The following is an 18,175-nucleotide window of genomic DNA, read 5'->3' as shown; positions in this document are numbered from 1 at the left end:
GGGGTAGATTTGAAATGTAACTGTATAATTATACAGCAAAGCAAGGACAATTTTACGCTGGACCGAGAGGAAGTGATAGTACTTACAAATTCTCCGGTGTCTGTAGGTACTAGGACATTCATTGCAGATGACTTAGCAGTCACAATAGTGCATTCCAGGGATTCCTTGCTAAGATAAATCTGAGCTCCATCAGTCTTATCAATTGAAATTGTTGGTATCTTCTCCATTACCTATAGAGTACCAACAACAAATAAACTGAAATTTAGCATCAAAATGTCAGTCTAGCTATGTCAGTATTACTAGTGTTGATGTGATATGTCAGTTAGATTCACTCAGTGAGAGATTACATTATCAGAACAACATAATTATATATATGTAATATTTGTAGTATATGTACGTACATGTATGGCCATACATCCATATGTACATACATACATACATACATACACACACACACACATACATACATATAGACACACACACACAATGTCTCATAACACAAATAAACTGTAAAGGGCAGTACATGTATTTCTGAACAACGCATGTGTACAAACAACAGAATTGTCTTGTATAAAGTTTATAGCTACACATAAAAGTGTAAACTCAACACTAGAGGGCAGTATGGTATTTTTTGGGGACACAAGTCGCGCAAAGCATATACAAGTTCAAGCAACAGTACATTGTCAAGCTTCAAGCAATGGAGGCAATATGCAAAGTACTTCACTTTGCAAGACAAGATTACAATGTAGTTGGTGTACCTACCTGAGCCTGGACGCTCTGACAATTAATGATATCCAGAGATGATACCAATGAATCTAAGGCAATGCCAGTCTTCTTGCATCCATCTATAGCAACACAATGTATAATTTATTAGTTTTACATTCAAAACATTTCACAAAATGTTCAAAATTCTTCTACTCAAATGTTACTTTTAACTACTCTTATCAACAGTATTTCTTTAAATTTGTTGAAACGCAGCTCTTCTATTTCTACAGAGGTACACCCTTGGAAAGGTATATGGGTACGTGTCGCCCAAATGGATCAAGTTTTCATGCAAAAAATCCTAAAAAAGGGTCAACGTTTCAACTGAAATTCCCTAAACATGGGGTCCATATCATGGAAACGTCTTTATGCTTAAGAAAAATCGTCACATCTGAAGGTCTGGATTATACATGTGTGGACACTTTTAACTTGGGCCACACCCCCCTCCCCTCCCCTGCGTATATTTCAGGATAGATTGCCTTACTATAGACTATTTGTGGATATTTCAGGATCGACTGCCTTACTATAGACTGTGCATATTTCAGCACAGTCTATAGTAAGTCAGTCTATCCTGAAATATGCACAAATAGTCTATAGTAAGTCAAATAGACAGACTTACTATAGACGATTTGCGTATATTTCAGGATAGATTGCCTTACTATAGACTATTTGTGTATACATTTCAGGATAGATTGCCAAACTGTAGATTGTGTATATTTCAGGTGAATAGACTTACTAACAATGATGGCATTTTATTTTGCCTTTAACTTGGATGGTACAAAAGGTCTACCTTAGAATATTTCATATCAGTAATAATAATACTTTATTTCCTACAACCACAACACATAACAATCAGTAATAAATAATAAATCAGTACTATTTTATAAAAGGTGGGAAATGGGAAAAATGGAAAATAGTAGTCCCATAACGAGTCAAGTCAGTTCCTCCTTGTTTACAAGTGTCTGCCAAACTTGAAAGTTATCTCTAGACAAACTATTTGTATTCTCTGGAAGTAATTGTGACAATAAATATATTACTGAAGTTCACTATTCACAATCCTTCTTTCAGACTTACCAGCAGTGATGGAATTGATTTTTCCTTTGACTTGGATGGTACAGTTGTTACATTTATATATATACACGGTTTGTTTCAGTGCGGTAGTTTCGATGACAATGTTCTTGTTGCCTTCCTGGTATTCCTGTGTAAGGGTATAAAATTATAGACATCAGTACAATTCTCAGTACCAACCTGCAGTAGCTTTTTAACTCATGCTAGGGGGTCAAAATAGAACAGGAAGGTCGACTTATTCTCAGTACCTACAATAGCATTTTACCTCATGCTAGATGATCAGTTACACAATCTATCCTTTTCAGGTATATATATCCTTTTCCCGGGGACGCCCATCTTGGTGGTAGAACATTCAAAGAAGTTGAGTGCTGCCAGTATCAAACCGGTTAATACTCTCGTTTTGAATCAACATTTGTCCCAATACATAATTCCAGCAGCGTATGAAGTGAAGTATAGACACACTTACCACCAACCACTTGCTACCATTCAATTCCAGTTTTGGGGGATGTGGTTTCTTAGCAACGGGTGGAGGAACTTTCTTATCTCCTGGTGCAAAGACTGGTGATGTTGGACCCCCAGATGGTGCCTTGTAAGGAGTTGGTCCCTTGTATGGGGTGGGTGACTGATGGCGTAGAGCTGGGTTTTTATGAGTTTGCATATCAGAGGTCACCTTCTTCAGACCTGTCATGCACACATATAAAATCAATATCTTTAGATACAATAATTGAAATTTTGCTTACAGACCACTCAGCATTCCAATCAATGTAGGATATTACCATAGACCCTCCACTATGGTATTACCCTTTACAATGGTGGGGTGTGTTTGATCATGTACACATGATACGCATCCACTAGCAATGTGTATTTGTTGCTATGCGATGTGTATAAAACTGCATTTATAAACACTAACATGTCTTCCTTCAACGTAAGTGAAATCAATCACTTCTGAAACTTCAGGTAGTCAAGAGTTCCCACAAGTCAATTTAAGTCAAGTAATAACAAATAAGGCAGCAAAGGTCAAATACATATGAAGGTCAAACAGCAATGTTCTAACGGTCAAAGGGCAACATTTGAGGTCAGTCTAGGTCAAAGAGTACAATTTTGAGGTAAAATTTACATGAAAGGCAGAGGACAACATTCTAAAGGTCAGTCTTGTCAAAAAGAAAGTCTAGATCAAAAGCAACCATTGATGGTCTATGTGGGTAGCAGCTGAGATGCACACTGTATAACAGTTGACGGGCTATGTGGGTAGCAGCTGAGATGCACACTGTATAACAGTTGATGGTCTATGTGGGTAGCAGCTGAGATGCACACTGTATAACAGTTGATGGGCTATGTGGGTAGCAGCTGAGATGCACACTGTATAACAGTTGATGGACAATGTGGGTAGCAGCTGAGATGCACACTGTATAACAGTTGACGGGCTATGTGGGTAGCAGCTGAGGTCAACATTGGATAACAGTTGTTGGGCTATGTGGGGAGCAGCTGAGATGCACACTGTATAACAGTTGTTGGGCTGTGTGGGTAGCAGCTGAGATGCACACTGTATAACAGTTGTTGGGCTATGTGGGTAGCAGCTGAGATGCACACTGTATAACAGTTGACGGGGTATGTGGGGAGCAGCTGAGGTCAACATAACAGGATGATGGTTGGAATGAGGTTGAATATACGACAAGAGAATTCTATAACAACTGATCATCATTTGACATCAAAGGTGAAAGGTCAACAGTTACAGGTCTGTTGGCAAAAGTTATAGGTCAGCCTAGGTCACAGGGCAACAAATGAAGGTCAATGTGGGTCAATGGGTAACAGTTCTAAGTCAGTTTTGGGTCCGAAAGGAACAAGGTGACCTATGCTTTAACACTGAAAGTCTGAGTGAGAAGATAATGTGATGGTTGTTAGTTGGGATGGCTTATGACAATTGATAGGGATAATATAAGCAGGGTCAAACTATGTCAAATGATTCTGTAGAATTCGTCAAAATTTCATGACAGGCCATAGGTAGCATCTGCAAGAGATTGAGTGTCGCAGTTTGTTAACATATCTGATGTGAACATGAACCTGCAACACAGACATCTGCAGCATGTACAAATTCTATTTAAGATGATGGGTTAACTTTTTCATAAAATCTCTCTTGTGATTGAGGGAATGTGTACAAGGAGTGTTCATGCATGTTCACATCCACGCTCCAAGTTACAGAAAGTGCTGTTACCCTCAAGGCTTTCGCAGAATGGTCTTAAAGTCTGCAAAAAAAAAACGTAGCCACGGTGGTATTTATGAACATGAACAGAAACAACCTGGACACAGGATAGTAAGTAGTTCATGCAAAACATACCCAGAGAAAAAACATACACATAGCAACTTTATATTGACATGCATATATGAGATATATATATGAGAGGAAGACAGTGGGAAAAATGGCCCAAGTCCCTTGATAGATGGATCAAGTATGGAATGAATGGAAACACCTCATGAAAACACCCAAACTGTGTTAAACCTTGCTATACCTGGATTTTTGTGTGTCTGCATGTCAGGTGTCACCTTCTTTAAACCTATAGATAAATACATCATTAGTGACAGAGCTTCATCTAGTAAAGATGCCAATCAAGTACACAGAATAGTTATAAGTTAATATGATACGGTAGAATATGATGTAAGTTTAATAATGAGCATCAAGCTGTATGCATTACCATTTAACTTCTTATGATGTGATGAGACCAAATGTTTAGAACAAGATTTCTGAAAATGTAGTAAGATTATTACATGATGATGAAATGCACAATGCAGACCCATGTCACTGTGACAACTGTCACTGGTCCAATCAGAATCAAGGTATGCTTGAAAATTACTCATCAGGAAAATCTGATGCCTTGATTGGCTGAGATGAATGGCCCAATCAGAATCAAGAGTTAGGCACACTCAAAAATTACTGTTCTACACAATTTGATTGGCTGAGATGATTGCTCCATTCAGAATCAATGTATCCTTGAAAACCAGTAGCCAAAAAAAAATGTCATGCACTGATTGGTTGAAAAGATATATTGAAGTTGTCATTAGCCAATCAAAAATATTGAAATTTATGGAGAATGTATTTTAGAGTGGCTGAAAAGCTTACTTTCTAGCTGGTTGTTTAGGTCGATTGTAAATCAGAACAAAATAAGGTTAGAGGTGAACTGTCCACGTAATACGACCATGGTATATTTCTTGCAAAGTTACAGGGATCTAAAACATTGACTTTTATATCAAACCTGTGTGTTTTGAGCTCATACCATTAATAATGACTGAAATCAAAAGCCATACATGTCAAATCTACGGTTGATTAAAAGTTAAATTCTATGCCTAGTGTATGCAGCAAGCTATCTAATGTAAGAAAGCAATGACTGACTGGTTGATGGATTAATTGCCAGCACGTTAACTCAAACATATATCGCAATAGGGAATTTGCAATCCAGACTGCGCATGCTCAGATGCAAAGGACTATGGGATTATCTGTGGTTATCGTAATACCTAATCTGGAGCTACCGATAAAATTAACCTCCCACAATTGTCAGGGTAACTATGAATTGATCATTTGTGGTTGCAAACAATGTAACAGTATTGTTTACAATACCAGTTCATTAGTATTTATTATCACAATTCCCATGATGCAACATTCAACATGGCGGGTTTGCAAGTTCCCTATTATAGTAAAATCATTTGAGTCAAAAGACATAATATATCACTAAAAACTATCGTAAAATATACACAACAGACAGGTCACAATTAAAGGAAAATATGGCAACTTTATATTCTGTGTAGTAATATTGTGAAGTGAGAATTCAAGCGTAGCAGATATAGTCAACAATACAATGGAGAACAGTGTGAAGAACTTTAGTTTTGCCACCACTAGTGGAGATCAGATCAGACTTTGAAGTAAGAATGATGGTGACTACAGCTTTGGTTGAGGTATAGAAGTACATTTTCTCTCTGGAGAATATGAAAGAAACATCTTGGAAAAAAAATCTATGAATCTCAAAGAAATCAAGATGACAAAAAATGACTAAATTTTCAGAAGGGATACAAAGTTGAGAGAGACGAATACTGGGTGTAGCAGTCCTGTTGGACAGCAATGGGGCCTTATACAGCTATAGGGCTTCTGTATGGGAGGAGTAAACTAGAACAACTTTTGGATGCCCAACTGGATAAGCTACACGGCTTCTCTGTATAGTTACCATATAAAATCTTCATAGTTTTTCAAAAATATGTATGTAGCTGTACATGCGACTCTATATCACAGAGACCGGCACACTGAGTTGTAATATCAAATGTTTTCTGTTCCCGTTTAAGTAAATTTTCCCGAATGTCATTTACCTGAAGTGATTCCCTCTCCTTTATTCAAAGCACTGAACAATGCTGCCCTTCCCTTGTCATCATCAGTACCACCGGCTGCACCTGCTGCTGGTGGTACTATGGCTGGTGGGGGTGGGGGTGGGGGTGGTCCTCCTTTAGCTGGTGCCTTAGATGCAGCTGGTCCAGTAGCATCACGACCCTGTAAGAATAAAGACATATAGTTTGATAAACTTAGGTGGAGAAGTAACTTGCTAGACCTTGTTCATTTCATATGTATAGCGCCCTCATGGTTCAGACTGTAGAAAAGCTGACACTAGAGATGAGATCATCAAACAAATGTGGTGATGTATTTCCAACCAACTTATACCCTCTCTTCACTTTGTCTTGCAAGATATAACTTCATTAACAAAGTCGTTGATATAATCTAATGTTGATGTGAGTTCACGATTAGATAATTACCAAGAATGTTGAAGGCATCATTGCAAACCTCATAGCATCAATTGAATATTCTCATCACTCACAAATAATTAATCTTACTTGGACAGTGTAGATGACAAAACAAAAAATTGTAATTTTGGAAAGACGATAGCTAGTTCATTTCAATATATATATTTTGTTACATTACATTCTTGAACTGCGTCAAATATAAATTTTCATCCACTGCTTTCACTTACACAGCACCCTCTAGAGGGGGTTATAACTACCGAGTCAAGACAAGTGTTGGCAGCATATACAAAGTGAAGTGCTCGGTGATAAAACTTTTAATTGACAGAAGACCTTTTAGTAGATGATGATTAAAACGATTTTTGTTATGAAGTCTTTTATTTCACTGTTGTAACATGATTTGATAATTTTTTTGACATTAGAGACCTTATCATAATGTGTCATTTAATCTTTCCCAAGTCTTTGATGTGCCAAAGTTTGGAAAGGTTGATACAAACTATATCTGCAAATGAAGCTTTGTACTAAGAGTGGACGACATAAAAACCTGGACGAATAGAAAAGTACAATAAAATTGTGTTGACGGCAAAGCAGATGCCAGTTTATATAGTGGCTTTCCATCATGTTTGCATCAAAGCTATACTGTCAGGCACATAACATTTTAAAATGCAATGCAAAGATGTTATTCCCCAATATTTTTCTTCGTTCAGCCAAAGAAACTAGTGACCTAAGGGGCCATAGTCGATTTTCTGGTTCCAAGATGCATTGCGCGAGAGGACGCCACTTATGTTGTTAGATTTAGTCTTGTTTTGTCTTTATTACATTTGAAATAACATTTTCATCAGGAAATGATGGTAAGACATGTTGACCTCTTTAATTATGGGTGATTTTATAGAACAAAGACTGAAGGCCATCGATGACAGAGTGTGATTTTACGGGTAAACCCAGTGTACCGTCATGTGACAACCGTCCCCCTGAGTAGCACGTGCAAACCCTTCCACACATACAGAATACATGGCATTGTATGGAGAGACACGCAATGCATCTTGGAACCAGCAACAGGTCTATGGTCACTACTTGTCTAGCTACTCATAGTGACAACCCTTAGGTCAAAAGTATTTTCCAGCTGATGAAGAAAAACATTGGCGAATAACATATATTAATTATACCAGCGCCAGTAATATCAAAGAAAAATTGAGGGGAATAAGGGCAATTTTGAATGTTTTGACTCATATTTCAAACACAGCAGAACCACTGACATGTTGTCGTGACAGAGACACGCTTTGTTGTGGCGTAGAACGACAAGAGTATATATTCCATACTTTTGGGCTTATGCATGATATAACATATGATAATGGAAAAAGTCGTTGCTGGACAGCTACGTGATCTTAAAACACATTTCACATTCCAGATAACATAACAGGCTTAGTACAGGCAGAGACTTGGAGTCTACAATCGTGCCTTGGTATCCAATGTGGTGAACAACAATCTCAAGACTGACAGACAAAAATCTCAGCTGTCAAAAACCCCCAGACTGAGCCAGCTGTCACGAATATTATGTAATTAGAAACAGTCAACACAAGAGGACAAAGTAAAAATTTGGTAATAAAATAGTCATCAAGAAAAGAACTTGATCAGTAATAACCTCACCTAACCTTATCAGTACTAAAGGCTTAAAAGACTTACTTTAGGTTAGGATTAAAATCTAGCTGTGAAAAAGTTGGCTCAGAACAAAAGAATGAGCCCATATAATCCTTATTAAGATGATACTAATGTGATAACCTGGAATTGAAACATTACCCTTTAAAGGGAAAGAATATCTTATGAATTCACAATTTTTAAATCTTGGACATTATATGAGATAAAATGCATTTGATTCATTCACTTTTACATTGTAAAAATATGGACTTGGCACTGTTAAGTGACATACAGACCTTGATAGGGAACTTCTGGTTAAATGTATTTTCTTTCAAGTGTTAGTATTATTATACAATAACACTAGAAACAGTGAACAACATATCTAATGCCAGGCAGACAAGGTCCGTACATCACTTACACCTAAGTTTGGATCAATGCTAACTCCATAATGATAAGTGAAAGTGAAGGAGACCAACACATTTGATCTAAGACTTGTGTAAAATCCAAGTTTTATTAAATCATTGTGAATGCACAAGGTATTGTTTTCCTTTCACTATAACATACTGTGTATAAATTTTACCAGGCTGCTTTGTACACTGATTGTTAACAACATTTTCTTTAACCATTCAACATCTTCTTGTGAGAGAAAATAAAGTAACTCAGATTCACAAAACTGCAGTTTTTGATGATATCAATCCAAGGGGTACATTTTTCCCTGCCAGGCACATTCATTTTTCTTTGCTGTATTTATCACTTTATTGGTTTGGTTCATTAAAATATGTTTCCTATTGTGTCATAGTGACACCATGTAGATCTTGAAATGTTAAAGGTCAACCCACAGCTTGCCTTAAACAAACACTGTTTACATCATTAAGCAGCATGCCATGATTTGTTGGCAGGTGTCAACAGTTGCGTGACCTCAGTGATGTTGGACTGACAAGTTAAATCATTAGGTTGCACTTGTCCAACAACTCAATGTGCCAAACAGACAAGTAACATACAGCCCTGCAGCTCGGGGTTATAACCAGTGGGACGGCAGTTGATTCACCCCTATAGCCCAAAGGTACCACAATGGCAACAGTCACATGGCCAGTCCATTTATAACTCAGCGGTACTCAAGTCACATGTTTCTACATTTGGCCCATGCCTATATAGTTCTACAGCTTTTGTTACACCTGGTGAACATCACTTCTATCTCCTCCATAACCCAGTAGTACCAAATTAGCAACAGTCACATGGCCAGTCCATGCATAATTCAGTGGTATTTGAGTCACATCACATGTTTCTGCATTTTTCGTACATTTGGCCCATGCCTATATAGTTCTACAACTTTGTTACAACTGGTGAACACCAGTTCTATCTCCTCTACAACCCAGAAGTACCAAAATAGCAACAGTCACATGACCAGTCCCATACATAACTTGGAGGTGCTCGACTGATAAGTCATATGATTCTACACTTTTCCTATATATATGTGGCACAAACTAGTAACATATACAGCTCTATGGTACCTGGATATTAGTAATATCATTTAGATTATTTATTTAATTTCATTGTGGGCTGGGTGATGTATTAATTTTCTGTTCTCTTTATTGGTAATTTGTAACTGTATATTCACATATCACTAAAATAAACAAACTACTACTACAATATCATCCCCTAGCCCAGAAGTACAAAAGTGGCAACAGTCACATGGCCGGTATATGCAAGGTACTTGGCCAACAAACCGCATGCAAGTTCTACACTCTCTCTACAAGCCCGGATCAGTAGAACCAAACTAATGAGCGACATATAACCTGGCTGGCCCTTACACCTCAGTAGTACCCTGGCAAACTTAGTGGTCATATAGGTTGATAACTCATGTGTTACCAATCTGAAACAGTCGCACTGTCCCACAACTGAATGGTACACAACATGGAAGACAGTCCTATGGTTCTTCATGAACTTGACCAGTCACTTGCAACCAAGTGGAAATAAGTATACAAGTAACAAACACAGCCCTTCACCTCATCAGTCATACCAATCTGACAACATACCCCACTCACAAATATGGCTGACCATGTCCAACTAACATCAGTCGCATAGTTTCTCATCAGTCACACAGTTCCCCACCTACACTATACCTGTCTGACCATTATTAAGTCATATGGTCCACACATCAATCTCTGATACTAGACTGATAAGTCACATACCCTTCACCTAAGCCATATCAGACGGATAACAGCCACATACTCCTCACATACACCAAATCAGACCACATCAGATCAACAATGGTCACATACCCCTAATACCCCTATATCTAAACCACGTCAGACTGATAACAGTCACATATCCCATCATGTACACCCCCTCAGACCAATAACAGTCATATAATTCTACATCTAAAACCATGCTGATATTGACTTTTCAAATCGAACATGACCACAACCTCAAGGTCTATCTTGTCACCACTGATATAATTATGACACATCATACAATAGTATCAACACAACAGTAAAGAGCTACTTCTTCCTTCTAACATAAAATTAGACTTTAAATTAGATCATAGGATTTCTTCTCTCCCATACACAGACCAAGACTGCCAAACCATACTTAGTCTACCAATTACTTCTAAGCTGCAAACGTAAGTGTAGAATTCTCCATCCCCATCTCCATAAGAAATTAATAAAAACAAAGTGTACCTTTTTTGTCTGAAATGCACTTATAGCTAACTCTACTTCAGATACATGTTGGCATCACTACAGTTAATCTGTAACTTCAGAATATAGATATTATAGTTTACAAGTCTATCAATATATATTAACTATTTACTTCACATCTATGGTAGCCGAGACTCCTGGCATAGGCCTGGTTATCATGGCAACATTCATGTTTTATCAAACAAACATTTAATTATAGTTTTATTATCCAAGTAGTGTAACTGTAACTTTTATCTATGTATGTTCTTTCGAAGTATGATGTTCACTGCTGCCACAAAGTTGACACTTTTGATCACCTTCACATTCAAACATACCTGACTCCTTGTACTTTTCATGACAAGTTTACTGAAAGGAGACAGGGTTGACAACTATAAACTGTTGACATATGTTTTATTTTTAATGGAGAGCTCTCACGACTAAATTTACAAATGAACTCTACTCTAACTTGTTAAAAGGGATATATGGTTAATAACAAGATCACGTTTAGCGTTATATTGCCTGATTTTCGGAGTGATAACATCTGACCTTTGACCGAGTATGTTTTGAATGTTAAGTACAGTCTTGTATGATCATGACAATAGTCATGGCACTGCAGTGTTCTAGGACAGATAGGGTAAAGAGTACAGAAAAACAAAATAGAATTTTAAAAAATCAAAAAAAATCAGCTGTTGTTGTCGTATCTGAAAATAGCATGGCAAGTATGGTTATTTATACTGCTGGCAGGGTTACCAATGAAGTGAACTCGGTTGGTATTTTAACTGTGTATCTCACATTACAGACAACGCAGCACAGTAGCTGCCTTCGCTATCTCAAAGCATTGCTCTGGTTTCAAACTATCCTCCTTAAGAGCTTCCAAATAAGGAATGACAGGTGATCATCATAATATATGCAGCAATCATTAAGGAGGGTAGCTACAAGTCCAGTTACTATGTATGGTAGTGGTATCGTTGTCGGGTCTCTGGTTTCAACAATGAAAAGCCACACACACATGATTAGATACACACTGCAATTACATGCATCTTATAGCCTGCCTCGAACAACAAGGTCACACACAACATGTGGACAAGACATCCAACAATATCAAAGTACTTTTTAAAAGGTGAAACCCCCTCTTTATGTTCCAATCCATCATTTTCGAACTATCAAACAAAACTCTTTGCTTCATTTCTTTACAGATATGCAACTTTCACTACACTGACACCGACAACTATTTTTCTACTTTGCCAACTGAACATGATGAAAGTCTTCAGTAATCTTTTGGATTAGCATCACAGAACAAAGAAAGAGAAAAAGGCGTCACGTATATACCAATAACATATCTACAATCCAAAATGTCATCATACGTCAATGCACTTGGTATGAAGATACAAAAGATTCATAAACTGGGCACATCAAAAGGAACAACGCAAACACTTTAATAGTCTACAACATTGAATTGTTTCAATCAATAACATATATTGTAATACACTGTCTTAAAATCAAAACTGATATCATTATATGACGTTTTATTCACATAACCTCTTTCTGATGAAAATGTTTACTGGATCGTTTCACATCAGGATATATAAGGTCGGTATTGCAAACAGTACATGCACAATATAGTAAATATCTCAGTTGATTTTTGTGTGGGAAAAAAACAGGAATTATTTAAAGGGCCGGGATTACTTCTATATCAGGGTGGAGACTTAGTGACTGCTCTCTCAAATCATGTCACGCGTTATCTTGCCAGGGATTTGAACTTCTAAATGGATCCAACATTTGACCCCAATATCGCCACGCTTTCTTTATTGAAGACATGTGTAGTATCTTACAAGACATGCAATGCACTCTATCACTGCAGCTGACTTTGGCATTTCATATTGTACAGCCTGAAACAAACACGTCTGTACAGCTATAACAACTGCAGTGGTTTGATATTTTATGACCGTTAGAAATGGCATAGCTACGCAATCACTCATTACAACCCTACATAACAATCAGCTGTTGTAATCAATTTCATGTGTTGGTTTTTTTCTCTTCTATTATTACTAAGTTCTATTTTTGAACTTCACAATGGGGGATAACAAATAATCTTGGAATGAGCATACACATGATATAGCTCATTAAAATCATGTATGTTGTGGTAAAGTTATCTGGAGGGAGGAAATATACATTCTGACATGATGAAATTGAAACACACAGAATTGTTTAAAAAAAGAGGAGGGGAAGACAGACAGACAGACAGACAGACAGACAGACAGACAGACAGACAGACAGACAGACAGACAGACACACTTATTGTTGAATATGTATGCCAAACAAAAGAGAGGGTGGGGGGCAGAGCTGTCGATCATGTGCAATGGTAAAAGGTACAAAACACAGCAGAGCAGCCTAATCAACCATAAATCATGTTTTATATCCCACAAGGTCACATACATCAGTCTGGGAGACTCACTCTACATGGTTCATATTTCAGAACTTAGCCTTACACTCATCTACATGTAAGGCTGTTGCCAGTTATGGTAGCTGGCTCTTGGAAAACTTCACCAGAATAACATGTGCACTACTCATATTACCATCCACAGCTCACACAAAAGAAATTTCCTACAGATTTCTTCAGTCATTAAACTATAAACTGAAAACGAACACAGATACACTCTGTCACATTGACAACATTTCATAAACACTTCTGCATTCCACAAAAGGGTATACACAACGTGACCAGATCCTTTTTTTTTTGCATGACTTATGATTTTAGGAATACGTAGATTTACATGTACTGGACGTATCTGTCTTCTGACCCATCATGCATGCTTGAATGATACTTGTATTGTGTAAGTCACACACTAAAATGTAACCTCATAGCCTGTCTGCCACTAGCGGGCAGCATTGACAAGCAATCCTCTACAGACTTTACCCCAGACACGTGTTTGTGGTGTATGTTATGAAATTCGACTCCAATCAATTGGCCATGTGTCACAAGTTGAATAGAATCAACCATAACATTTAGCCATTTAATCACAACACGAAAACCAATTTTATTTCATGTTGGATGCATTTCTGAGCTAGGACTTCAAACAGCTGCCAGGGTACAGAATATTTATTGTCGGTCAAAAAACACATCATTCATTGTTTTTTACAAATATCCAGTACAAAAGTATCAGAAAGAATTTCTAGACTTTTATTTGAAAAAAACCCCACATTCTTTGGCCAGTATCTTACACATGTAACAACAACTGCTTCAGCTGACATTCCACCCAAAAAAACATAAATGTGATCATCTTTGAAATGTGTTCAAATGGAAATTGAATATCTACAAGTACACGAGTCATGATATTAAAACCCAAACACTTTGACACGGTGACTGCATTTGTGTGTGTACTTAACGCAACAGTTTATTGAAGAACGGAAGGCAAAGCAACCCAACAGTTGACCATCTATCATTTCATGTGTCAACTCTTGATATTTTGACCTGACAAAAATCAATAACAGCTCCTGGCACTACTGACCTGTGAAGGGGACACTTCTTAAAACATCCTCGCTAACAATGACAAGGAGTCTGAGTTCGTTAAGTCTTGTCAGTTGACTGGCTATCATTACTTAATTACCTCAACAAAGAAAACCTGAGATGGCTCCACGATGTTTATTTGATTGGTTTAACTTACATGGGATATAGAGATACTTCAGATGGAGCCCGGGCAGGATGAAGTATATACAATTGACACTACTGTCAGATAAAATCAAATTTACAATCATCGAGTTGCATATTTACGTGTCTGAGCAATCAATACATTAACCCTGTCCCTGTATGAAATATTCCTCAGTTCATCGGCTACAACGCGTTTACCATCCATACTAAATCTTTTCTTGCAATTGCTAAAATGGAGAACAATTTGTCTGCATTGTTTGAATTAGTACTTTTAATGACTTCACAAGCTTTAAATATTGTATACCTTTACAAAACATATGCTAGAATGATTAATCATTCAGAGAGGATCTTTTGAGTTTAAGGGGAACTGAAGTGCAGCTGCAACAGTCATAAAATGCATTTAAGGAGGTTTTCAAACCATAGAAATATCTTTGTTTGTCAAATGTGCAGTGAACAGAATTTCTAAACAAGAGAAATAACTATGGATTTCACAGCAGCAGGCACTGAAAGGAACCTTACAAGACTTGTCAGTTGACAGTACACACGATAGACATATCAGGTGTCACTTTTTAATCCTGTTAAAATATCTTTGGAACTTCACACTGGAACTTCAGTAGCATATTCCTGGGGATATTTTATAACCAAAAATTAAAATCATTAAAATTGCCATAAAAAATTCTTGACAAAGATTTCTTGATATTCACAGAAGCTGGCCTGAAGTTGTCCTCTGCATTCTCTTAGTGATGTATCACTGAAAAATTGTTCATTTGTACTCATCAAATTCAAGTTCTCTTGGCACTGCACATTTATTTATTTCTTAATCAGAAACATGTGCCAAGATGTTACCCAAAGCAAATATACCGGCCAGAAAGTATAATTTGATGATGAAATATCATCAAAAATGTCAAACCTTATATTAAATGATGTTTATAATTTAAATCTTTTATTTGAAGGAATTTAATCAGTATAACCAAGAGACTAAATTTTATATATATTTTTTCTTTTCTGGCAATTTGTATGGGACTTTAAGACCACTTCATCTTTTTTTCATCATTCAACTTATCCGTGGTATCTTATACCAATCTCTAGTCACTGTCACATTTCCCCAAGGTCACTATTTCAATATTGGTGTTGCCAGCATGCCAGTGTGATGATCACCTTCTACTTCAAGAACTGTTTTCTCAAACTCCGATGTTTCCTTAGGGACTGACACACTACAATCTACACTTATTTGGATTGCCCTTTCTTCTTTCTCTAAGGAGATGTTCAGAAATTTATCAGAAGTCATAGGATAACTGTCTTTTGTTTCATCATCATTATGCACTGATAAGAACACATGGTAAAGCTGCACTGCAGAACTGATAAGCCATACTGTTGTGCTGTACTCCATTGAGGATAAGACAATAAGATGGTGGTAATAAAGAGAGATATGGGAATATACCTCTAAAAGATCCAACCAGGCTAACTATTTTTACAATCAGATTTGTAGATAGCAGTCGGTATATCTGCCAGCAAACACAACCATCTTCATAATGTCATAATCCACCGCACTCCTATAAGTAAATTTTACTTATAAGCTGAGACTATAGTATCATGGCCTGTTGTGTTGTACTCCACAGAGGAAGACAATAAGATGGTGGTAATAAAGGGAGATATGGGAACATACCTCTAAAAGATCCAAACAGGCTTATGATCTGCTTTATAATCAGAGGTGTAAATGGGAATTTTAATCAGCAAACAATCAACTTAATGTTTTTAGAATTGACCACACTCCTGACAATTCAAGTAAATTTGACAGAAATAGGTCTTAACATGGAACCAAACAGTTTAATGTCAAACTTGTCAAGTTAATGTCTGTACTTCCGCCATCCTATGAATCTGTCGCATAAAGTAAATGTATATTAAGTACGCTTACACACGATATATAGCAGATTAAAACTCTGTGTCATAGTACTTGTTCTCATCATCGTGGCCTACATCAAAGACTGACCCATTCTCTTCATCTAAACAATTCTCTGCATTATTTAATTTCTGTCATGCAAGGACTGTCAACAAACACTCAAATCTATAACGGAAGTGTACTGTCACAAACAGAAGAGTTCCCTCACTTAATAATGCTTAATGATAACAGATATAACATATCCTTACCGTCACCAAACTAGGTGAAGGTTTCACAAATTCAGTTTTTTGGTTTTTGGGTTGTTTTTTTAAATTTTATTTTACATACCACAGATACACAACAGATAAGGAAAAAAGCCAAGATAGAGAAAAACAGGTTGTGTTTCCATTATTCAAGAAAAATGATAATAAACTCCCTTTATAACAAAATGAAAATAAACCCACTTTACCATAAACCCACACTTACATCAATAGTTCCTGATGCCACTCACCATGATATAAATTGTGATATGGGACAATAATATATCATGATATTCACGATAACATTGTGAAAACCACCTAAAGTAGAATGGACCTCAGTAACAAATTTCAAAGTTCTTCAATTCTCTTGTAAACTTTGCCACAGGAAAGTTTGTTCCTGATACTTTTGAAATAATCTCGTTGATTGAAAAGTACCTCTCTGTTTAGACTATAATTAGCTATTCTGATTAAAAACAAACAAAACAGTGACCACTCTTAGGCATCCATGCTACTACAAATAATCCAAAACTCAATGTTCTTTCCTGGAATCTTTGAATTCCTGTGGGGATATCAGTTACCTGAGCCTTTCATTTTATAACTGTTTGGGCCATTTCAGCATTGAAACACGTCTGTAATGTTATGGCAATGACATTAAAGTTAAGTTCAAGAAAGACAAGTCCAAGGTTATTTATAAACCAGCATCTACTAAAAACTCCCCAAGTTGTTCAAATCCCAACATCATAATCTACTTGTGTCATGTGTAAAATAGTTAAACTAATACAAAATATACTTTTCTCAAAAAACAAAAAACAAATCACACTCCCTCAGATAAAACCATCCAATCTCATACTACTGTCAGAAATCCAAATATTTTTCATTAATTTATAAAATTCCACTTTCCTAAAGATTCGTCCCTCGGGATCAAAAGATTACCTACATTCAAGTGATCTCACAAAATACATCTCAGCTGTTAGATAGATCTGTCTAAACTTGACAATAAGTATGATTCATCGATGTATAATATTTCTCTATCGGAATCACATGATACTAATGTGACATGTGTTGTTGTTGTGACGCGATGTCCAGATGTTTGACAAATGCGCCTTACCAGTTCCTTTGTTTTTATTGCAAATCTGAATTGTATTCAACATCTATAAATATCATACATGAATTTGTGGTGTTATTTCCGTAACAGATATACCAATAAACCGGAATGTCAGAATTACTCCCTGGTATTAAGCTTCGCAAATAAACCATAAAGCCGAAATTGTTCCCTAGTATTAAGCCTGGCAAGAATGACATATATGCCACATCTTTAGCTCTCATGATGCAATTAAATTAAGACAAGCGTGTATAGTTCTGAACTTTAGTATTTTGTTCAATCTGTATCTCAGACTATTAGATTAGATTAGATTAGATTAGATTAGATTAGACTATAAATCTCATTTTAGACCCAGATCAGATTACGATT

The 18,175-nt window shown here is 36.7% G+C and overlaps 1 protein-coding gene across 3 annotated transcripts in view; it reads right to left on the bottom strand.

The window, feature by feature from the left end:
- LOC144444427 (adenylyl cyclase-associated protein 1-like) overlaps positions 1-18,175 on the bottom strand; it is a 107,135-nt gene that overhangs the window by 3,679 nt on the left and 85,281 nt on the right. For 2 of the 3 annotated variants that reach the window (XM_078133838.1, XM_078133840.1), the window contains exons 8-13: positions 6,181-6,358; positions 4,338-4,382; positions 2,297-2,511; positions 1,837-1,960; positions 763-845; positions 87-230 (exon numbers count right to left, since the gene is read on the bottom strand). In XM_078133838.1, coding sequence (XP_077989964.1) covers positions 87-230; positions 763-845; positions 1,837-1,960; positions 2,297-2,511; positions 4,338-4,382; positions 6,181-6,358 — 789 coding nt within the window. The remainder of the gene's footprint in view (positions 1-86; positions 231-762; positions 846-1,836; positions 1,961-2,296; positions 2,512-4,337; positions 4,383-6,180; positions 6,359-18,175) is intronic. The other variant, XM_078133839.1, reaches the window with a different exon arrangement.

Source organism: Glandiceps talaboti, chromosome 13 (genome assembly GCF_964340395.1).
Source record: "Glandiceps talaboti chromosome 13, keGlaTala1.1, whole genome shotgun sequence".
NCBI classification, from domain to species: Eukaryota; Metazoa; Hemichordata; class Enteropneusta; family Spengelidae; genus Glandiceps; species Glandiceps talaboti.
This window is presented reverse-complemented; position numbering and strand designations above follow the sequence as displayed.